Genomic DNA, 23,712 nt, shown 5'->3' with positions numbered 1-23,712 from the left:
CCCAGTCTGTGCTGGTTGCAGAAAGAAGGTGGAGAAAGATTCTCAGAGGAGAGATTATCTTGTTCTTCTTGAAACAACACCTCCGCTGTCTGCCACCACTGAAACTCACACACACACGCACACACACACACACACACACACACACACACACACACACACACACACACACACACACACACACACACACATACACAAAGGCAGACAAACAGATTTAATGCACATATGTAAACACAAACACATGAGCACCATGTGTGCAAACACACTATTCTGTCAGCACATGTTCACAAACTCAACTCATACGCACACATAACTCCAAAGGGAGATGATGGCAAATTCAAAGTCCCCATGTAATAAAACTCACAACAAAATTGGATCTCGGTCTGATGCTTTATAGTCACCATGTCTGCACAGATATGGAGGAATATCTGCACAAAGGCCACTCACACACACTTATATAAAGCATGTGCACTTATTAACTCAAGAGTTGACACCTCCACCCGTGACATCCACCTGAGGGCTCTCTGGGTTATGTTCGATCAGAACCCAAAGCTATTTGACTGTCCAACAAGCTGTTCTGACAAAATATACTGGAAAATGACTATCCAATCCCTGACTTTGGTCTGTCCTTGTGGGGAGTGATGAGGTCAATTCTGTACATATTCTGCTTTCACATAATAATCCATTCCATGTCAGCCGGCTGGCTATATACTGAATAGTACAGTACATTGCATTGGTGTGTAAATTATTTGTGTTTTGCAGAAAGGTTGGGTAAAACAACAGAAGACCCGAATTGTGCTTTCCAGAGACAGAAACTAACTGGTCGCTTAACCTCAAAATTATAGCAGCTGTTTTTAAACCGTTCTCATACTTTGAGATGTTTGATGAATTTCTTGTTGAATGACACAGTGGTTGTATTCCAGGTTGTGCATTATTAGAGTTGTTTGGTCTACTGTCCCTTTGATTGCCTCTTGTGGGTATTTGGGAGTTTGCCAAGTCACTGTCTTGATTGTCTTGTGTATATAAGTGACTTACAGTTAAACAAGACTCATGCTCTGAGAAAGATCTCAGGCTGAAATGTGTCAGCAATGATATTTTAATTAAAAAAAATGTGTGTGTGTGTTGTGACCTCTTGCCAGGTTGCAGAGCAGCTAATGACTATTGCCTACGAGAGTGGAGTCAACCTGTTCGACACGGCTGAGGTCTACGCAGGCGGCAGGTGGGTGTCGAACAAACCTGTTTGCAGTTTGGTTGATCTCATAACGACCTATTCATAATTTGGTGTAATCAGGTGCAGATGTCTGGCTTGTCTCCAGGAAGTGTTTTTCAATCATTCATGTTTAGCTGGAAGATTTCGTACATGCAAAGTCTTGCATGTTCCACTCTTTTATTGAACCGATAAACAAGTGTCATGCAATTTGCGGTTATTCATGACCTTAGAAAAAGTTTCCACATGCCATATATTTGAGACTGGATGGGTAAATTCACTTGGACCAAATGAGAATCACTGCTGTTATTGTGATGCTGGAATTATTATTATTGATTATGTTATTGTGGCTCTTTGCTCGAAGTAACCTGAGCCTGCACCTTTGGATAATGTTTGAATATGAAGAGAACATGTAAAATATTAATATTCATGCAGAATCTTAGGTTAATCTGTAGGATTTTAGGAATGTTTTGGATTTTTGTGTTAGAACAAAGTGCATTGCAGCTTTGAAAGGCTTACACTGTGAACTCATTAGCAGAATCAGATATTTATTATTCATTTAAACAGTCTGAGTCTGATGCAAACATGAGGAAAATCCTGCAGAACACCTTTCCAGCCTGTGTACGCTTTATCAGGGCAAGTGAGAAGATTTTCATTATTGTCTTGGCATTCAACAAGTTTAAATTTTGGAAAAGTTACAGTGACAATACATTTAAAAAAAAAAAGAAAAAAAAAGAAATGTCCAGTGTCAATGGGGTTTGATCTTTTTACTGTTAAAACTGTTACTCTAGGAATAGAACAGACTCAAATGCAGAGCTCACAAAAAACTGGTTTATTGTAAATAAGGGGAAAGGGAAGTGGGGAGGCAGACGCCAGGAACAGGGGAGCAGCTACGGGGAGGATGGAGAAACTTGAGAACGAGGATACTCAGGGGAGCGCGGGGAAGCAGGACCGAGGAGCCGAGGGAGAGACACTGGTCTGGAGAGCAGGGTAAGGGGGAAGAGGCTGGATACCCAGGGGAACGCGGGAGGGCCGTAACCGAGGAGCCGAGGCGAGGCACTGGGGCTGGAGAGCAGGGAAAGCGAGGAGAGGCTGGTTGGGGACAGAGACGGAGGCACGTGAAGCAGGGTGCCGTGGGAGGGGGTCCGAGAGGTGAAGCCAGCTGACTGGAGATGACAGGCGGAGATGGAGAAGATGACTGCAGGAGAAAAACACAAAAGGTAAGTTAACGTTCGGCAAAGAGACAGGGAAATAACGAGGGTTTCAGAGACGTTTGCTGTGAGTTTCACCAGGGGTGACTGGAGCAACGATCAAGTGAAGATGGTCTGTTGAGCCAGGGTTGAAATACTGATCTTGATTGCAGATGGAAGGCAGTTGTGCGCGGCGAGGGAATGTGATGATAGAATAATAACCAAGTGCACTCATTCAGCTGGCTGCAGTAGCGGGAGGGGGAGAACACAGAGGAGGCACAGAGAAAGACAGGACCAACAGAGAAACTGACAGAGAGGAAATCAAAATAGAAAACAGTAAACAAAAGGGAAAACTCACAGCCAGCTGACCCCAACCATCACAAAAACAACCACTTAGGACCACTCAAGAGTGATTTTTCTTTAGCTGTAACGTAATTTACTAGAATACATAAAAAAAACAATAATAAAACACAAATTATATCAAACAAATTTCTTTTCAATGCACAGGGGAGGGGGTTCTTCAGTTTGGTGACAATGAATTGTGGAGTTGATATGTTAGAGGGAGTGTTTATGAATTCAAACTGCAATCTAATAACGCCACCTCATTTATATTGCCTTGCAGGGCTGAAATCATTCTCGGAAACATTATCAAGAAGAAATGCTGGAGGTAATGATGACATCAATGTGTGTTATTGCTTCATCACGTTTGTTGTGAGAGAGAAAGATGGAGAAGGACGACACATTGCACATTGCAAGCGCCAAAATGTGTGTGTGTGTGTGTGTGAGGCATGTATGAAAGAAAGACAAAGGGGATGGGAATGAGTCAGGGATCAACGCATCCAGGATGGGACCAGATGTGGTAGCAAAGAAAGCATAAGAGAATGCACTGAGAAAGTACAATTCATTTTGTATCACTCATTCTGCTGCATCTTTCTGTATGTCTCTCTGCACTTTCTCAGGCGATCCAGTTTGGTCATTACAACTAAACTCTACTGGGGAGGAAAGTAAGTAAGAAACTCTCTATTGTCGTTTCCATGCCTAAAGAAGGTTGTGAATCATTAGTTAGTTAAAGGTACAATGAGTAGGATTTCCCTAAAAAACAATGTATAGTAAAAGAATACCTCTCAATCATCACTTCTGACCCACTAGAGTCAGACATTGCCATGTGCATGGCAATGTCTGTATCTGCAGAGACCGTTCAGAACATTTTTGGGTGGCAACCTCTATAAAACCATACAGCGGGGTGACATCTACGACAGCTGTGACGATGGCGGACATAGCGCCAACAAAATGCAAATATAGCAAGGCGAAACGCCAAGCAGACAAACGAAAGTTAATCTGGGGTTGGCTTTTACCCGCTGACCAGCACCGTAGCCCTTGTTGAGCCAGGGAGGAGGGGCCAACTTTGTTGTGTTTACAAACCGCAACCAATAAATCAGACTCATTCTGCCTTACGTTTTATTTATTTAGATCAAGATCTGTGTTACAAGAGAGACCTAAGAACAAATCACATACAATACATACACATCACATAAAGACAAATCAGTCATTCCCCACAGTCACAATAATTAAAACATTCACATACAGTATATTCATCATATCAGATATCAGAGGAGAGTGTCGCTAGAAATATTTCAGTCACACAAAAATTACAATAAACTAGTTCTCAAAATCTCTTGATAATGATCATAATCATCCCACATAATATCCTAATAAATTACACAAATTTATATCCTTATATTTCTTGTTACATTCAGCATGTAGTTCATGTAGCTCTATTTCAAATACAATAATAGTTTAGCCTCCCAACACTAAAGTCTTTCTCTGTAACAACCTGAGCAATGACTAACTGGATAACCAATTCCTTTGCTGAGTCTGGAGAAAGAGAGAGAGAGAAATCAGTTTTATAGCACGCACGCACACACATACACACACACTCCTTGGTGGAGACTGTCCAACTGGGTCTGGTGATAAGGGTAAAGTTATTCCTGAGCATTCCTTCATCCCTGTGAGGAAGATTCAGCCCTTCCATCTCTCTCCTCCACAGTTTGAATGCATAATGATGCTGAACAGTTGAAAGCACCAGAAAGTTCCAATAATATGGAAGTTATTTGAATGCACTGGCAGCCACAAACACAGCAACATAGAATGGTTCATATACCCACTCATACTGTCTATTCAGTCATTTACATTGTTACATGACACTTTGCAGAAGTAGGTGACAAGAGCACAATAACAACTAACTCTTTTTACGGCCTTGTCTGTTGGATAAAAAGTACACATCCAGTAGAACATTGGCCCAAAACCAAAAAGTGAATTAATGAATGAAAAAGATTTACAGTGTTAGCTTATCAGTGGTTTGTTTGTCCCATCAGAGCGGAGACGGAAAGAGGACTGTCCAGGAAACACATTATTGAAGGCAAGGCATGCAAACACACACACACACACACACACACACACACACACACACACACACACACACACACACGACACACACAACACACAAGATGAACAAACAACTTTAGACTTTTAGTTTTTCACTTTCAACAAACCCTAAATGCATGTTCTTTTTTTCCACTACACAGTGCTTCATTGTGTCAATTCAATCAACCTCCACTATATCAACCTTTGCATCCCTCTGTGTCTCTCAGGTCTAAAAGGCTCTCTACAAAGGATGCAGTTGGAATATGTAGATGTAGTTTTTGCCAACCGCCCTGACAGCAATACTCCCATGGAGGGTAAGTCAGCCAATCAACATTCAACTTCATATCTAAGAAACCAATCGCATCAAGTGTCATTAATGATGTCGAGCAACAGGTAGTGATGCTTGTCAGTGTTTTACTAGAGTTGTTTAGAGTTTGCGTCTCTATAATTTGTCCTGAGGTCAAAGTGTCTGAGTTGATGTTATTTGTTTTGGCGCTTATGATTTGGAATATTGCCCTTGCTGTTTTGCAGCAGAATACTTTTACAGTTTTTGATTAAGTTTTGAGTGACTTGAGTCGTGATGTCTCCAAAGTTTGCTCAGTGTAAGAGAGTTACACTTGTATGATTATTTTTTTTTTTATATCCAAATAGACCGTTTAAATACTGTAGATTTCTAGTGTGTGCACATGTGTTGCCAATATCACCAGTACTAAAATGAGAACATTTATAAAACAGCATTTCAACTTTCAGGATTGATGTGGTTTTTGTTAGGGGACTGGTGAAAGCGGTTGTTGCTATGGTATTCACTGGCTAGAGGGCAGATGTGTACTTGCAAGAGAAATTAGAGGGTCAGAAAATACCAAAATAATAAATCCCCCCATGTCTTGGCCTAAAACACAATGTTTGAGTGTTCATCCTCAGTGTGTTGAGGATGAAAGATAGATTACCTGGTGGTGTTAACGCTGTTTTGCGTCCCTGTTGTAATAAACTAGATGTCTAAGTGATCTTCAGTAAAGATGGGCAGGCAGTCCTATATAATTCATTATCAAGAAGTTGCTTATTGACCTGCATATTAGTAGTGTATTGGTTCCTCATTAGACATCATAAATTAATCGTGTACTATTGGATTCTACAGGTAATGCCCATTAATTGTGGGTTTTCACTCAATAGTGCTCACAACTAATCAGTTAGGAAGTTGCATATTAATTAGTTATTTGCGTTTGCACTTGTTTTTCTAAGAACTCCTTATGTCCTTCAGTGGGGCTTTTAAAATATATGCAATTAAGCTGAACATGTCTTTCTAGAAAACCTTAATTTATCTAAATTGGGAATAAGGGTTTATGTTTTAACTTTGATATGACAGTTTGTATATGATTGCTAGTGTGAAAGCAGAGTTCATTAAACTTAAGCAATATTGCCAGGTATTATTTAGGTCTAACAAAACTGATAATGTGGAAGCTCTGTTTTCATAATTTAGTGTTGCAGTGTAAGATATGACACACACCTTGATTTTACACCTTTTTTTTGCTTCTTTATAGATTTCTACTGTCCTGCAAACTCAGCCTACTTTTCCCCACCATCTGCACTCACTGTTCATTTCCTATTTAATTCCTTCAACTGTCTCACATCTTATTGCTCTTCCTTCCCCAAACTTGTTTTGCACTCCATCTTCTTCTCTCTCTTTTATATTGGCCAAAATATTGAGGCAAGAAGCATTTAAATGAGAGCGCAGTGTGAACAATCACAGCATGTTGCTGGAGCTGGATGGCAGACAGGCAGGGAGAGGGATGGAGAAGAAGGCAGGAGTAACACGATTGGAAAGAGACAGAATTGTTTACTTTGCTTAATACTGTTTCCCTGGGCAGGATGATATTTAATAAGGCATCTGTGTTTGTAGGATGTAAATTATCATTTATCAAATTGAAGGGAATATGAAAAGTCAGGTCTTCTTGATTATACATCGTCGTTTTACCAGTGAAATACAAGAGCCCTGCCACAGTCAAGGACTGCAGTATAATTGGAGTGAATGCAGGGCGATGATGAATAACCTTAATGACAGTCCTAATCTTAGTTTTGTTTGGCACTGACTGCTGTTGGCTCGCTTTGTCAGCGGTGTTGGAGCTAATTGCGTCATTAAAAATGCTGCGGCTTGGGCACCTGGGTAGCTCACCTGGTAGAGCGTGCGCCCATATACAGAGGTTTACTCCTCGACGCCGCGGCTGTGGGTTCGACTACAACCTGTGGCCCTTTGCTGCTGTCATCCCCCCTCTTTCATGTCTTCAGCTGTCCTATAAATAAAGGCCTAAAAATGCCCAAAAAATGCAACGTCTTGAGTATGATCAGTGGGGCTTTAGTATGTGAGCTTGTTAGTTTGTGAACGTGTTTGTTTTAGAGTGCAGAACTGAATGTGGTAAGAGGAGCATGTAACTGTCTGCAATGTACAGGGTGGAATCAATCAATAAATTGTTCCCTGTTGATCCAACTGACTGATGTGATGTGGGCATGTGTATATCTCTGCAGAGATTGTTCGGGCCATGACCTATGTCATCAACCAAGGCATGGCAATGTACTGGGGGACGTCTCGGTGGACGGCCATGGAGATCATGGTAAGCAGCACAGAGCTTTTAGGAGCGTACAGGTTTTTCTAGGCCCTGTGGTTTCCTCCGTCTGTTTCCACTTCCTGTCAGAAACAATCTACTTCCCGTTTCACCTCCCGCTGAATGAATATATATACGGGGGTTATGAAGCCACAGCAGAGAGTTATGAAATAAACACATGCCTAAAGTGACATTCAAGGACCTAACATCCATTCTCCCCTCTCCCTCCCCTTCTGAGCACAGCGCAATGTGTTGACATCCTCTCTCTGTAATCATGGCGGAATGGAGCAGATATCTTTGTAGAACACAAGCCCAGATGAAAGCTGTGTAATTTAGATAGCATCAATAATGAAGTGTGGGGGGGGTAAACGTGTCTTCTCAGTGTATGTGACAAGGCAGCAGTACAGTACACACACATACACACAGGCTCAAGGCGCATTTCGTGGGTGGCAGCACAGAAGGGCAACATGTAATTTGTAAGTGGAGTGATTGCACCGACATTGTCCTTGTGTTACGCTGAATAGATTCCCTCCTCTTTTACTGCTCTCTGATTCTGACATGTTTCACAGCAGGAGACCTACAAAATAAAAGTGTAGGGAGTGTTTGAAGAAGCAACAAGCCCAACATATTTATGTGTGTTTCCTCTGAAATCCAGATAAAACGGTATAGAAGGAAATTTGAATATGATGCCTCATAGAGTTATGATATGGAATATTGATTGGATGACTTACTGTGAGCCCTGCATTTGAATTTGTGGCACGCTCCCACAAGCTGATTGACACCCTCCCATCTCTTTCCTGAGTTTAACCTATGCCTATCTATGGCTCCTAACTTCTGCTCTTGCCTAATATCATCCCTTTTATTCTTTTTTATTCTCACCTAAAAGAAAACAAGTGTGTTCATGCAGCATTACATTAAACACTACATAAAAGGATGATGCTGCAGTGAGATCCAACATCATAACAACCATTCATTCTCGCCCTTTTTTTAATCTCTAGGAGGCATATTCGGTGGCGAGACAGTTTAATCTGATCCCTCCAGTGTGTGAGCAGGCAGAGTATCATCTTTTCCAGAGGGAGAAAGTAGAAGTGCAACTGCCTGAACTTTACCACAAGATAGGCAAGTACTTCTTGTGTGTGGTAATCAATGCCAATTGATGAAATGTCTGGTGCCAAGACAAGTTAGCAAAAACGTCCTATGATCAGAACATGCTTGCTCTGTTTATCATAGATGAGTAAAATGAAGGTATTAAACAGATAAATAAACTCCATCATTCTGTTTTGCTCATTCCCTGTTGCAGTTATTCTTTTTTTTTTATCTTCTCATACATTTTCACTTTCCTGGCACAGTTCTCACATTTATCCCACACCTCTTCCTTCCTCCTCTTTAACTCTCTATGGTCTCCATGGTGACAGGAGTCGGGGCAATGACGTGGTCACCGCTGGCATGCGGCATCATCACAGGAAAATATGAAAATGGCATTCCTGAATCTTCCAGGGCTTCCATGAAGGTATGCAATCATGATTGTAATCATGATTATTTTTCACATTCTGACTGTATAACACATAAAGGTTTTCTGCTCTGTTAACAAAATAAATTGACCATGTGAATCAAAGTGAAAGCTTTGATCTTTAACAAGTACTTCTAACTACTTCAATTAGTGTCAATGTCAGGGAGGGCTACTAAATAATGAGACCTGTGACCAGTTTCATTAGGAATCCTTGGTAACTGTCCTTTTAAGTTTTAATTGACCAAGACTTCACAGATAATCAGTGCTACCTAAGATAGTACCACATTAGACAGCTTTGTCCGTCCTAGTGGTTCATGACAGTGGTCCCCAAGATACAGTCAGGTCCATAAATATTGGGACATCGACACAATTCTAATCTTTTTGGCTCTATACACCACCACAATGGAGTTGAAATGAAACGAACAAGATGTGCTTTAACTGCAGACTTTCAGCTTTAATTTGAGGGTATTTACATCCAAATCAGGTGAACGGTGTAGGAATTACAACAGTTTGTATATGTGCCTCCCACTTTTTAAGGGACCAAAAGTAATGGGACAATTGGTTGCTCAGCTGTTCCATGGCCAGGTGTGTGTTATTCCCTCATTATCACATTTACAAGGAGCAGATAAAAGGTCCAGAGTTCATTTCAAGTGTGCTATTTACATTTGGAATCTGTTGCTGTCAACTCTCAATATGAGATCCAAAGAGCTGTCACTATCAGTAAAGCAAGCCATCATTAGGCTGAAAAATCTAAACAAACCCATCAGAGAGATAGCAAAAACATTAGGTGTGGCCAAATCAACTGTTTGGAACATTCTTAAAAAGAAAGAACGCACCGGTGAGCTCAGCAACACCAAAAGACCCGGAAGACCACGGGAAAACAACTGTGGTGGATGACCGAAGAATACTTTCCCTGGTGAAGAAAACACCCTTCACAACAGTTGGCCAGATCAAGAACACTCTCCAGGAGGTAGGTGTATGTGTGTCAAAGTCAACAATCAAGAGAAGACTTCACCAGAGTGAATACAGAGGGTTCACTACAAGATGTAAACCATTGGTGAGCCTCAAAAACAGGAAGGCCGGATTAGAGTTTGCCAAACAACATCTAAAAAGCCTTCACATTTCTGGAACAACATCCTATGGACAGATGAGACAAAGATCAACTTGTGAGTGATGGGAAGAGAAGAGTATGGAGAAGGAAAGGAACTGCTCATGATCCAAAGCATACCACCTCATCAGTGAAGTATGGTGGTGGTAGTGTCATGGCGTGGGCATGTATGGCTGCCAATGGAACTGGTTCTCTTGTATTTATTGATGTGACTGCTGACAAAAGCAGCAGGATGAATTCTGAAGTGTTTCGGGCAATATTATCTGCTCATATTCAGCCAAATGCTTCAGAACTCATTGGACGGCACTTCACAGTGCAGATGGACAATGACCCGAAGCATACTGCGAAAGCAACCAAAGAGTTTTTTAAGGGAAAGAAGTGGAATGTTATGCAATGGCCAAGTCAATCACCTGACCTGAATCCGATTGAGCATGCATTTCACTTGCTGAAGACAAAACTGAAGGGAAAATGCCCCAAGAACAAGCAGGAACTGAAGACAGTTGCAGTAGATGCCTGGCAGAGCATCACCAGGGATGAAACCCAGCGTCTGGTGATGTCTATGCGTTCCAGACTTCAGGCTGTAATTGAATGCAAAGGATTTGCAACCAAGTATTAAAAAGTGAAAGTTTGATTTATGATTGTTAATCTGTCCCATTACTTTTGGTCCCTTAAAAAGTGGGAGGCACATATACAAACTGTTGTAATTCCTACACCGTTCACCTGATTTGGATGTAAATACCCTCAAATTAAAGCTGAAAGTCTGCAGTTAAAGCACATCTTGTTTGTTTCATTTCAACTCCATTGTGGTGGTGTATAGAGCCAAAAAGATTAGAATTGTGTCGATGTCCCAATATTTATGGACCTGACTGTATATTGATATATTGGGCACAAGATCACTGCAGAAATCTCCTTTTTACTAATTCATTTTTGCTTGTGACTTGAGTCTTTAAATTATTTTGTTCTTAAAACAAGTGAACATATCTGCAAGTGCAGTGAGAATAATTTGTCTCTATTCTAAAATCAAGTTGAAGCCTGCTTCTTTTTTCTTGGCTCAAGATACAGACACCTCCGATTTTTCCACTTGTTTGAAGAAAAAAGTTTTCGTGATTCAGTTATAGAAAGAAATGACAGACAATGATGAATTACATATGAAAGAAAAGCACAAATTGTTAGTTTTTTCAAAATGTTTTTTCCTGTCAATTACTTGATATAGTCACAGACATAGTCACCTCCTCCACTCTATTGTGCATAGATGAGATGGCGGCAATATACACCCTGATTGTGGAGGCTGCGAGGCCCCGATCAAGGAGTGACTGGAGAAAACTGAGTATACCCGGTATGGAGCATTGTGTTGGCTCCTGATTTTGAGCTTGCCACCACTTGGCAAAAAGCTTCCACCTATTAGCATAGAGCACATTGGTAGAGGGTCCACACTACTGCTGGCTCACAGAGCTCACAGAGAGGTGAAAACCCTGGGTGCCAGCAAAATCCCAAATGGGAGCACACGGAACTGATACGCCCTTCCCTCGAACGCGAAGCGAAGAAAGTGCCTGTGGTGAAGTGCAATGGGGACATGAAAATACGTATCCTTCAGCTCGATGGTAGTGAACCAGTCGTTCTGTCGAATGCCCTGTAAGACCTCTATAGTGCGCAACATGTGAAATCTTAGTACCTTGAGACGGTTGTTGAGAGGCCTCAAGTCCAGTATGGAGCAGAGGCCCCCATCTTTTTTTGGTATGACGAAGTACATGGAATAGAAGCCACCGTTCTGTGTATGCGTATCTAACGGCTCTATGGCTCCCTTCTCCAGGAGAGCCCAGATCTCCCGGCGTAGGGCCAGGATCTTGGTCAGATCCTTGACCACGGTCATCTTGACCCCACGGAATCCTGGCAGTCGGCATCGGAATTGTATGGTGTATCCCTGGGACAGGGTCGTCACAACCCAGGGGTCTGATGTTAACGCTTCCCAGCATCTGAGCTGCTGGCTGGTGAAGCGTCCGACCGCCACGACTGTGTGATCATTGTCTACTCTGCCTGGAGGGGCGACGGGCAGAGGTCTGGCCCCGTTGTGGAAAGCGAGGGGGCTGGACAGGATTGGGCTGCTGAACTCGTCCAGAGCGTCGCGTCACCTGCTGGACGGCTGGCTGTGGTACTGCTGTAATTCTGGATGAATAGGGCCTCTGTCCACTGGGGTATTCACGGCGCAGACTTGCAAACTGCCGTCTTGTGTAACCTGTACACTACGCTCCAGAGCCTGTTGTGCTGCAGGGCCAAACAGTTCCCCTGGAACAACCGAAGGGAATGGAGTGCCCTTCTGCATGGCTCCGAAAGCGGAGACTGGGCCAGCCATATCTGGCGTCGAGTGAGTGTCAGTGAGGACATAAGCCTTCCTAGCTCCCTGCTCATGTAAGCAAATGCCTGCAGGGAGGCATCACTTAACCTCCGAATAGACGGGTCTGCATCTGAGTCCCGTAGTGACTGGGACAGGGCTAGGTTGAGGTGGGACATAGAATTTCCAATATGTCCCATACGTGCCGCCGTGTCATAGCTCCTGACGAATCATCAGTCAAGCGGCACTGCGGCCGGGGACAGCGAGCGTCGGGCCTGAGTGCTTCGTCAGGTGACAGCACAAGGGCCGCAACAGCCGGTTCTACATTGGGCATATTGCCTAGGCTGTAGCTGGACGCATCCACCATGTTCGCCAATGCCCTACAGTCACTCGGAAGGTGAGAGAGACGTCTGGGGTCTGCCCAGCATCTTTGGAGCTCCTCAATGTATGGAGCTGATGGTGGGACACAGAGAGCTGTTGACTGAGGAGGCATCTTAAAAAATGCACTCTGAGGAGGTACTACGACCAGTGCCTCATCTAAACCAAGGCACGCTAGTGCCACCTTCAAAATAGGCCTGACTGATGTCTGGCTGCTCTCTGAGCCTTCCCTGTCACTGCCTGTTTCGCCGAGAGCCAGGACGAGAGCAGCTGAAGGCCTGGCCTGCCCCATCATCACCCACCTCCTCTACATACTCCACTTGGCCAAGAGTTAAGCTTTCCGAAGCCCTAGTGGAGAGGACATCGTCCCCCTGGCTTTCGAATGCCGGTGATAATACTGAGGCGGTGGTGACCGTCGTTGGGCTGTAGCGAGACCACTACCTGCCCCTGCACCTGAAGGCTGTAATGTCTGAAGGAGAGCCTTAATCTGTGCAAATTCAGACGTCAAACTGTCCACCTTTTGTGACAGGGCAACCTTTTTACGTTTGCCTGTACTAGGATTTTCACATTTCTCAGTCCGTCTACACTTGTGAGGACTTGGGGGTGGAGGACTGCCCCTGTGTGGCGGAGGCCACTGAGCCCCAGTGGTCCTCCCTAGCTGAGCCAGTCTGGCTGACCGCACCACCAGGCTTAGGCACGCGCAATTCATGCACGCCAGCTCTGTTAGCCCCTGCCGTAGGTGGTCAATGCCAAGTCAGGAAGGACATCTGTCGTGGCCGTCATCTGGCTCAAGAGGGGCCTGGCAGTCAACACAGGTCATAAACATTGTCACTGACAAACTCGAAAACCTGCTTACCAACGCGAGAAGACGCAAGAGGTCACTTCCTGGGTGGGCCTGCCCTTTGTGCCGTAGCACAGGGCATACGTCACCTAGGTCACAGGTGACTTTGTTGATACAAACACTCGACCTGCACATGCGCGCGATGGATATCCAGGTGCTGAAAGCACCGCCTCTCGCGGTCAGTAGAAACGAAATAGAACTCCTTCAAAGATAGTCTAGAGAGAGAAAACTTCACGCAACACACAATAGTCAATTAACAGTCTTGTTCATCGCTGATGCAAGAAGACCCATTAAAGAATGAACACGTTGCACCATGACGCAAGTTGGCTGTGACAGTAAGCAGCAGGTGCAGTGGGGCAAAGGAGGACAGTGGCGGTAAAAACAACAGCCTGGTCTGATGGTCCATGCCAAAGCATGACCTGTGGAATTAAAATAGAAGATATCCAGCAGCCAACTGTAACAAACACATGGACCAGAATCCCTGTGGAAAACAATCACCACAACACAACACGTCCAACACAACATTAGACAACATTAGAACATTTAGTAAAGTTACACTGGATATGACTTTGAATCATGTTTTGATTATTTTGTCATTTCGTGGCATTCTTCTTTATTGCATTTTACAGTTGTAACAAATAAAAAAGATCAACTTTACCCTGTAGTTGAGGTATGAACTGTTTCACCTTCATTAAACCATACTGTACTGCTTAAAGAAATAGTTTCACATTTTGGTCATGTTATCCATCCCAACTTGTATCCCTGTGGCTCTGGTAGTGTACGTGTATAAGAAGCAGATCAAAACTAACTGTCTTTATTGATTAATATGATTAAATTATGTCATGTCTTAAGCCCCTTAGCTGATTAACTATTCGTGCAGTTGATCATTTTATATTGATAGCTCATAGTTCTCACAGCCTCAACCTTTTGACTTTTCTTTCATTCATTATTTAACTTGTTCTTTTTCTCTCTCTTATATATACTGTACCTCCATTCATACCTCGCCATTTGAAATTTCTCTACTTTTAGTTTCTTTGTCTAATCTATCTTTCTCATAACCTCTCTTTCCCTTCCTCACTCGCTCATTCAATCTCTATCCTCTCTTCTCTCCCACCAGTCGTATCAGTGGTTGAAGGAGAAAATAGTAAGTGAGGATGGAAGGAAACAACAAGCCAAGCTGAAAGAGCTCAACCACATTGCAGAGAAGCTGGTCTGCACTCTGCCTCAACTGGCTGTGGGTAAGACTTCACCTTCTTGTAGCAAATACTGTGAAAGCATGGCTTTGGAAACAGAACGGCTCAGGGCTATCAGACAGTAACCTTTTTAATGCGAGGCCAGACCAAACTCGCATCATCCTTTACACAATGTCTGGGTTTGCTTGTTTGTTTTGTGGGTTGGATTTTTCCTCCACCGACACCAGTGACAGACTGGCCATCTGGAATTTGGGCAAATGCCAGAAGGGCCTCCCCCCTATGGGCCACTACTGATAATATGTCTTTGGTTAATTTTGATAAGTTATTTTATGCATGCAGCCACAAATATTTCTAGATTGTACTGTGGCCAGGTGCGTGAAAAGATTCACTCGGAAGGCAGAGTTACTAATTTCCAAGCTAGGTTATTGACAAAAATAGGGCCAGTGTGTTGCAAATGCCAGGGCCGTTTTTTGATCCCAGTTCGTCACTGACCGACACGCAGACATTTTAAATCTGTTGGTGTGTTCAGCTAAATTATTCTGCACCAATAGAGTGTCTGAGCTAGTAAATCCATTCAAACATGTAAAAATCTGTGGTGCACTTTGGAAAAATGGCCGGCAGTAATGTAATATTTACGATTGGTAGTAAACGGACTAAAACAAAACAAAAACCTTGGATTTTGACTTTGTGATAAAATGGCATATGCATCCAGGAAGAGCAAATAGAGGACAAGACTAAAAGCTTAGTTTTTTTTTTTTTGTGGTCTGTTATAAGAGAATATTAAGCAGCAGTGCGCCATCAAGTGGCCGTTATGTGAATATCAACCTCTCTTTCTCTCCAGCGTGGTGTCTAAGAAATGAAGGAGTGAGCTCAGTTCTTCTAGGAACATCCAACCCTGAACAGCTCACTGAGAACCTTGGGGCCATACAGGTGGGAACATGCAGAAACACGCACACAGCTGTTTTTACCTGTGTTAAGGTCTACTGCCTGCATAGTACAGTATCTACCACTATCCTCCAGCTCAATCGATTTATTGATTAAAAAGCCTTCCCATATCTGAATCTCTTTATACATCTAAGTTTCTTTAGTTTTTTCTTCCCTTTTGCTTCACTGTATTTCTCACTTCCTTCCTGCCAGGCATATTAATTTTAGCTCTCTCTTTTGCCCAGGTCCTCCCTAAGATGACGTCTCATGTGGTGTCTGAAATCGACCACATCCTGGGCAACAGACCGTACAGTAAGAAGGACTACCGCTCTTAGACCAGGCTGGTGGACTCCTGAGAGGTCAGCCTACCTACTCACCTACCTATTTAACCATACTGCTACCATGGACCCACCGTTCAACGTTTATGTCTCCTTGGGGGCCCCACTCAGCTCCAACTCCAGCCCACTTCAGCCTGGAACAGACAGCCTTGTTAAGCCCAGCATTGTCCTGCTCACATCAGCTCTACCCGGTTCATCTCAGGTCCGGTCCAGCTCAGCCAAGAGACGCTTAACAAACTCAGCTTTTTGCAGCCTCAAACGCAACTTAGTAAATCTGAGTAAATCGAAACTTTGCACCCCCCAACCAAGGTGTTAACCCTTTCAGTGCCACTCCATTTAACTATAACTATGCAGAGCTTAGTCTTGCCCATGCCCTTCTAGAGCACTACATCTCGGCTCAACATTAAGAAATACAATTAATTAAATTAATTAATTGTATTTCATGATGGCAAGAACAGCTCCTAATTGTTTGTGATACACCTTCACGCACATTTACAGTTGGGAGTTGAGCAGTGCTGTAGTAAAAGCACAGCAGGAGTATTTAATTACATTAAAGTGCCTTGCTCAATGGCACCTTGATAGTAGTTGTTGAGTGAAACGGTTATGTCACTTATTCACTTTTCCAACCCACATCCTCCTGATGACTCAGACCCTCAGGTCTCAAGCCTTCCTCTCAAATGTCCAGACTTCCACCCACAAGGAATTTAATTTGAGAACTAAATTCATACTGAGCACATATGTTATTCATGAGAAATGCTGTACCACAAGCTGAATACATCAACACAAACACCTTAGACTTATACATGTTATGTTCCTTACGAAAGTAAACATAAAGAAGCTTTAGTTGCATGAACATCCCCAGTCATTTAGTCAGTGCTTTCCATCAATTGCTATGCAGCGCTGCAAACAAAATTACCATAAGAGCTCAATACTCTCACCTCTTGTGTCAGAGGTACACGCTCAAGTCGTGGGATAAAATGTCTTTCCCATGAAATGTGAGGTTTAGCAATGACAATGCTCATACTTCTTAAAAAAAGCTTTATGAATGAGGCCTCAATGAACCGTTCCCTATTAGCTTGAATTAGTTTCAAACTACCTACCATTTGTACTCAACCCTGTATTTAGTTTAGGACAGAATAGTATTCAGTAGGTATTATAGGCTGCAAATCCTGAGTGCAGGTGCATGTTTCTCCAGCTATAGTGTGCCTCTCTTTACTTTTCTACAAAGCACATAATGAATCAACAGAAAGGAGTTGGATCAAAAATACTGCAAGCTTGTCTACTGTCCGTGACTGCCTGTGAAGCGAAGGATCCTGAACATCAGTGTCATTGGGATTGGGACTTTCAGGGAGAGAGTGAAGCATGTCGCCCCTGTGTGGTCTTTTTCAGGAACTGCTGCTCTGCTTCAGTAGATAATAGAAGAGAGAAATAACGCTTTGCAAAAGAAGTGGACTACTTTTCTCTCAGTTTGCATTTATTATGGAGACATTTTACTCCCTTTCTGTCTGTGAACTGAACCTGCATTGCTGATTGCCTCAATGAACCTTGCAGAAAAGGACTTAAGCGTATAATATATCTATGTAATAAAAGGATGCCTCCTAGCTGATCAAAAATTGCTCGTTAATGGCACATGGAAGCATATAGCCAAGGGATATGGCAAAGATTACAGTATTTATTCTAGAGTAGTTAATAGACAAGACATTTATTTTGACATTTTGAGATATTGTTTTGAGAACTATGGGAAAGTTACATGTACATAAAATGTTAAGGCATACCTTGTAACATAGCAAAACCATGAAGCCTCTCATGCATATGAAGACTTTACAGTACTGTATGGCTAATATATAAATAAGTAAATAGAGGTGTTGTATGTAAATAGAGTTATTTTGTTGCTCCTCTATAGAATCACTGCATTAGTTGCAGTGTTTGAGTCACTTTTCATCCCATCCTCCTCCAGGCTGACTTTACACTGTCGCAGAAGACATTGCTGGCTCCTGAAGGATATTTCATATAAGTATTTATGAAGAGTAATGGTCAATTTTCTTTGTTTTTGCATCATGAAGTCAGATTATGAAGTCTGTATTGATAATGGCATTATTCAAAGAAGGAACTTCTGTAAGTAATGAGCTTCTGTTCAAACTTAAGCATTGACCCTGAATCATTATCTCTGACCAGGTAGCTGAGCTCTCACTGTTCATGTCGCCTTCATGCGTTGTTTTTCTGATTCTTTTTCATCTGGAAAACAAGCCATCACTTTATCAGCAGAAATGTGGGCCAGGTTCCAGTTAAGTTACTGTCCTAGGTGTACATTTGTTGACTTGTAGCACAAACACCCTCCAGATTTTAATCAAAGGAAATTTCTGCCCATGTAGACTTTAGCCAGAAATGCTGTTACACACATAAAAATGACACATCAATAAGCAGTGTTTGGCTGACAATTTAATTCTCTGGCCTTTGGGATAAAAACTAGACTTCCCTATGGCTATTTGCATTGACTTGGTGTTACATATAAAGAAGATCTGACCTCCTCTTAGTCATCATTGTAATGCAAATGACAAGCAGTTTGCAAACAACAAAAAACATCCAGAAAAACTATTTAAGTCTCCTTTAAGGTCAGATCAGTGTAATTCCCTTTACTCTAACTCTTGGTGGCAATATGTGTACTAACACATACGTTTAGTTTGGTTGCAAGTCAACAAGCTGCCTCTCAGTTCCAGTCAGTGACCATGTTGGATCGCGGCCTGCCGGTGTGTGTGGAGACTTCTCTACCCGACAGAGTGCCTTGACTTGAGTGCAACTACAGAAGAAAAAATATCTGGGATGTCTTTCATTACGAGGTGTTAAATGGTGTTTGGATGCTGTCCTACAAACAAAGTGAGAATAGAACAATATGTATGTGGATTCTTATATTATTAGATTGCCTAATCTACACTATGTATTAAATATAACCTCATTTGGACAAAAGCCTTTAAAAACAAAGCAGTAGTGTACATACAAGTTTGAATAGAGGTAACTTTTGTAAAATTGACTCGAAATGAAGTAAACTATTCCTGGAATTGTCATCCTTGTCTACTTAGTCCTACACTATAGATTGTTACAGTGTATGGCAATGGCTTTGTTCCATCTTGGCCTTTATTTAGGCTGTTTCCCCAAAATAATCTTACTGGAACAGTTAAGTCACAGAGAGTTAAGTGTTTTTATCTTCTCCTTCAACCATCAGTTTGTCTTAAGAAAAGGGCACCAAGTCTTTAACAGCTAGCAAGTAATTCAATATTCATGTGGGTACCAATGAAATGTAAAGTAATGCATTGATAGTTTTATTTGTAGGGGAACTGGCCTAAATCTGTCAGTGTCTGAGAGAAGAGTGAGCTCTTCAACAAGTTTACACTCTTGGCAATGGGGATGAAGGCCAAAACGGAACGAAGCTAGAAACAATTAACCTCTGGCTAAATTCTCAACTCTGATTTAGATAACATGAAAAGTCCTGCAATGTTACGCATAATCTTTAACCCTAGATTTCCTGTTCTGGTATGAAGCCAACCAAGATCAATTCTCATAAAATATTAGGTAATATAGTGATGTTTTCTACATTAGTATGGGAACTACACAGTATTCGTGGATGGTAAAGACTTCGACATCCAGTTTGGTTCTCTTTTTAAAGGTGACATGCAAAGCATCAGTGTCTCATTTCTCTCCTGAACAGTAGTTTCTCTGTAAATAGTCTGTATGAAAGTGCGATTCCAAATAAATGCATTGACAACAGAAACATCAGTGTCTCACTTTTGTCTCCTAACAATATAACAGGTATTTTTATATTCTTAAAATACACTTATTCAAATTACAAAATTGCTTATAGCTTATTCTAAAATTCATTTTATTAAAAAGGGCTCACAGACAGACAGACACACAAAACAAAAACAGGACTAGTATACCTGGTTGCTTTATTTGTTAGAAAAAACAGAAGACAGACCTGGAGAAACACCCTCCAGACATTTGATCATGAATTTCATGAAGTTGAAACGTGACATTTCGGTCCCTTAAACCCCATTCCTAACAAGTGAAAAACAAAATAGTGTATACCCATCTTTAACCCACTTCCTCCCCAATCCCACCCCTCCAGCTTGTATTCCCCTTTTCTTCCTCCTTTACTTGGAGCCTGTGGACAGCAGAGCGATGAGTCCTGAGGAGGCACTGATGGACAGAATGTAGTTGCTGGAAAAATAAGGAGTTAAGGCAAAAAACAAGCATCGGCAGAGTGATTATGACAACTAAATGCGTCCAGCTTATATATAAAGATGAGCATTTGATGACTGATAAACAGTATGTTAAACTTGATCGATCCCAAATGTTGTTGGTGCTGATGACGTACAGTGTGATTAAAGGATACACGGTGGGGTTGAAGTTCTTGAGCAGAAAGAAGGAGGCGATGATGACGAGCACCAGGAAGAGTGTGTTGTTATAGAAGATGGAGAAGGTGGTGGCCTCGTAGTCAGCGACCTCATTCTTCTTCCACAGGATCCTAGACAAACAGAAAAAAACTTCCATGGTCATGTAAAAATACAGCACAGTATGCGTCTTATGGCAAGTGCCCACTACAGGACTTTAGCCTTGGTATTCCGCTTGCTGACAGCTTTTGGAGCTCCCCAACAAAAGCCTCATATCGGAGGCAAACCGGCATTGGGTAGGCGCTCGGGTACACGTGATCAAGCACGATGCGTGAACTGTTGGAAAAAAGTGAGACGAGAGGCTCGCTGGTGCCCCGCAGACACTTTCCAGATATCTAGCAGGCTAAATAGCTATAGCTGTCGGGAACTCTGCCGGGGAGCTACAGCCAATGAGAGCGCAAGACAAGGGCTGAAGGGAACCAGGGGGAGGAGGTCACCTGTACTTTACTGGATGTGTTGCATTTGCAACACAGACCAAAGTTGTTGTCGCACCTAGAGAAAACAGGCTATAAAAAGTAGTCCTGTGTGGAAACTATTACTTTGTGACCATGTGTGACAAAGACAGCACCCCCTAAAAGCACTCACTCTGATCTATATATTTTTCTTGATTTCAAAATGCTGCTGTTGGTTTATAAAGCACTGAATGGTTTAGGGGCAAAACCATGCTACATTATGAACCATCCAGACCTCTCAGGTCGGCTCTCTGTCCCCAGAGTCAGAACTAAACATGGAGAAGCAGCGCTTAGTTTTCATGCACCACATATCTGGAACAAACTCCCAGAAAACTGCAGGTCCACAGCAACTCTCGGTTCTTTTAAACCAAGGCTGAAGACTTTATTTTTTTATTTTTTTTAAATCAAGTAATTGTTAATTTCTTACACTGCACTGTAGCTTTTATTCTTGTACTCTCCCGTGTCACTTCTCACGTTTGTTTTTGTGACAAAACCGTAGTTCGGAGACTTGGGGATTCCTCCTGGTGAAAGATCTAGTAGTGTGTGAGCCCCTGTCGTCGTGGTTAGTCAGGTAGTGTGCAAAGGAGACAACAAGTTGTGTAGTGTGGATAGTTAAGCGAACTGGCGACTTTGAAAGTCATGTACTGGGAACTTAGCTTAAGGGGCACTGCAGAGAACCCTTCACTTTTACGGAATCAACAGGCTTTCATTCTGAAACAGTCAACATGCGGTGCTCTTAAATGGTAACCCATGTTTAAGAAGACTGTCAAGTCTGCCATATGTTTTTAAATTGTTTCTTTTTCGAAAGATGATGATTAGTAGTGGCCTTCATGGTTGCTATGGGCTTTAAATCGATGCACAGCTGTGCGACTGCTCTCTGAAGACAGACGTCAGCACCACATTTATGTTCTGACATAGTACACTGAAAACAATCTTTAAAAGGCAATTGTGAAACCACATGTGCATACGTCAAGCACAACACACTGGATTTGAGGTATGGCTTTACAATACGATGCGTGTTTCACCTCTCGTCTTTCTCCTTGCGGGACATCTTACGGTTGTCTGCCTCAGACAACTTCCTGGTTACCTCCTTGGAAACAGCATCCTCGCGTTTCTGGGCAACTCTGGGGGATGAAGAGAGAAACATTGCAAACATTAAAAGTCTGTGAAAGATTATTGTCAAGCTTGTAAAAAAATAAATAAATAAATAAAAAATAAATAAATTTAAAAAAAAAGTACTTTGGCGCACAGCAGTTCTGTAAACTAACAGAAAACGACTTATAAGAAGAAAAATAAACTTGTGATTTATGAACACAAGAAACCCCCCCTTCCATTGTTGTATATGGTACTTAGTTTACCAAATGTATTGACATATTGCATACTAGATTATAACTTTGTTTTAAAGTTTTCCCCAATAAGTGCTATACGTAAGATCTATGTCAATCAACTTGATCAAATTCAAATGTTATCTGTACCAGCTGTGGGACAGTAATATAAGTGCACCCCTGATCCAACTAATGTACAGGAAAGAAAAACTTCAGCGACAGTGCAGTAGTGCGTTTCTCCTTCTTACTTGTGTTTGAGAACAAACTTGACGTTCTTGTAGGCAAAGGCCACCAGGTAGGTGCTGACCAGAGTCATCACAGCGTACAGAACTGCAGACTGGACAAGGTCCATGTGCCAAATCCTCCAAAACAGCCCTAGAACGATATAGTCAATCAACTGGCGAAAATCAAGTCAGTAAATATGAATAATGTTGGTTAAACACATCGTGTAATCCAGGTGTTCTCTAGTAACATAACTATATGCAGAGTCCTGGGTTCATCTTTTTTTTAATTTTGATCATGAGAAAAAAAAAATCATAAATTACAAAGACTACTAACGTTAGCTAACTATATTGTTAATTACTGTAATCCTAAACTGCACTTACACCTACAGTAATTTAACCACTTTACATCAGAGATGGCAGTACAGTAATCTATTAACGTTACCCAGTAATCTAGACACCAATCTACCTTTAGGTTATCACAGCCATTCTTATTAATAATATTGTGATATGCTCTTCTGTCTTTGAAAATGTAGTAATAGTAGTCATGTAGTAATAACGTTCATTCGGGGCATTCTTGACAAGCACATCATTCAGTCAGTTGTTTCCTAAAGTACTCCTCCAGTGTTAGCTAGCTACGATAGTTAGCATCAGCTAGCTGCTCCAGTCTCTCTGGTTACTCACAGATGGGGATGGCAGAAACGATGAGTGCATTTCCGTAAAAGAGAGCGGTGGACTTCGCTGAAAGGTTTCTGCTGAAGTCCTGGAGGAGAAGGTCTTCCTCTGACTGCTGCTTGTTGCTGCCTTTGGGAGCCATGTCTGCGGATTGACCGGCCTGTTTGCTGCTCAGCTCCGGACACAAGAGGACTGACACGTCGGAGTATGAGCAGAAGAGGGACGCGTCAGCATAAACCCGGAAATACACCGGCTCTCTTCTTCTTTGTTCCAGCGTGGATGTATTAAGTGTTCCAGGCGCTTCAGCTTATTGCTGCCCTCCACAGGAAGACCAAGACACTGCACCTCTAGTTTTCGCCTCACTACAGGAGCAGATCCCAAAACAGAACCCCATATTTCCTCACTTTCCTCTTTGTTGTATTTGAAATTGAAATTTGAAATTTTGAGTTATTCATCTCTGAGATTTTAAGAAGCCATAATGATGATTCTGATGTTCCCTAAACATATTGAGAGTTGAATGGACAATTATATGTGGTCCTCACTGAAACGTGTTTAAAA

General features: G+C 42.2%; 2 protein-coding genes across 2 annotated transcripts in view; one reads left to right on the top strand and one right to left on the bottom strand.

Annotated features, from left to right (window-relative positions):
* Positions 1-17,958, top strand: part of kcnab1a (potassium voltage-gated channel subfamily A regulatory beta subunit 1a) — an 81,228-nt gene extending 63,270 nt beyond the window's left edge. The window contains exons 4-14 of the mRNA XM_078246497.1: positions 1,137-1,216; positions 3,017-3,061; positions 3,354-3,398; positions 4,770-4,813; positions 5,046-5,132; positions 7,339-7,424; positions 8,414-8,534; positions 8,831-8,925; positions 14,699-14,819; positions 15,616-15,704; positions 15,944-17,958. Coding sequence (XP_078102623.1) covers positions 1,137-1,216; positions 3,017-3,061; positions 3,354-3,398; positions 4,770-4,813; positions 5,046-5,132; positions 7,339-7,424; positions 8,414-8,534; positions 8,831-8,925; positions 14,699-14,819; positions 15,616-15,704; positions 15,944-16,033 — 903 coding nt within the window. The 3' untranslated portion in view covers positions 16,034-17,958. The remainder of the gene's footprint in view (positions 1-1,136; positions 1,217-3,016; positions 3,062-3,353; positions 3,399-4,769; positions 4,814-5,045; positions 5,133-7,338; positions 7,425-8,413; positions 8,535-8,830; positions 8,926-14,698; positions 14,820-15,615; positions 15,705-15,943) is intronic.
* Positions 17,959-19,960: 2,002 nt separating this feature from the next.
* On the bottom strand, positions 19,961-23,383 carry ssr3 (signal sequence receptor, gamma). The gene is made up of 5 exons (XM_078246496.1): positions 23,164-23,383; positions 22,507-22,633; positions 21,959-22,057; positions 20,424-20,555; positions 19,961-20,248 (listed from the first exon to the last, which is right to left on the bottom strand). The coding sequence occupies exons 1-5, from the start codon at positions 23,294-23,296 to the stop codon at positions 20,182-20,184; spliced, it is 558 nt and encodes a 185-aa protein (XP_078102622.1). The 5' UTR covers positions 23,297-23,383; the 3' UTR covers positions 19,961-20,181.
* Positions 23,384-23,712: the final 329 nt, after the last annotated feature.

Source organism: Sander vitreus, chromosome 3 (genome assembly GCF_031162955.1).
Source record: "Sander vitreus isolate 19-12246 chromosome 3, sanVit1, whole genome shotgun sequence".
In the NCBI taxonomy this organism is placed as follows: domain Eukaryota; kingdom Metazoa; phylum Chordata; class Actinopteri; order Perciformes; family Percidae; genus Sander; species Sander vitreus.
This window is presented reverse-complemented; position numbering and strand designations above follow the sequence as displayed.

Bases quoted from the DNA above. Each gene is read 5' to 3' on its own strand.
- ssr3 (XM_078246496.1), bottom strand. From the start codon at position 23,296: ATGGCTCCCAAAGGCAGCAACAAGCAGCAGTCAGAGGAAGACCTTCTC. The intron at 20,556-21,958 runs GTGAAACACGCA...CTGTTTGTCTAG, and splicing joins CGCAAGGAGAAAGACGAGAG to GATCCTGTGGAAGAAGAATG. The intron at 20,249-20,423 runs GTATCCTTTAAT...TTATTTTTCCAG, and splicing joins AAGAACTTCAACCCCACCGT to CAACTACATTCTGTCCATCA.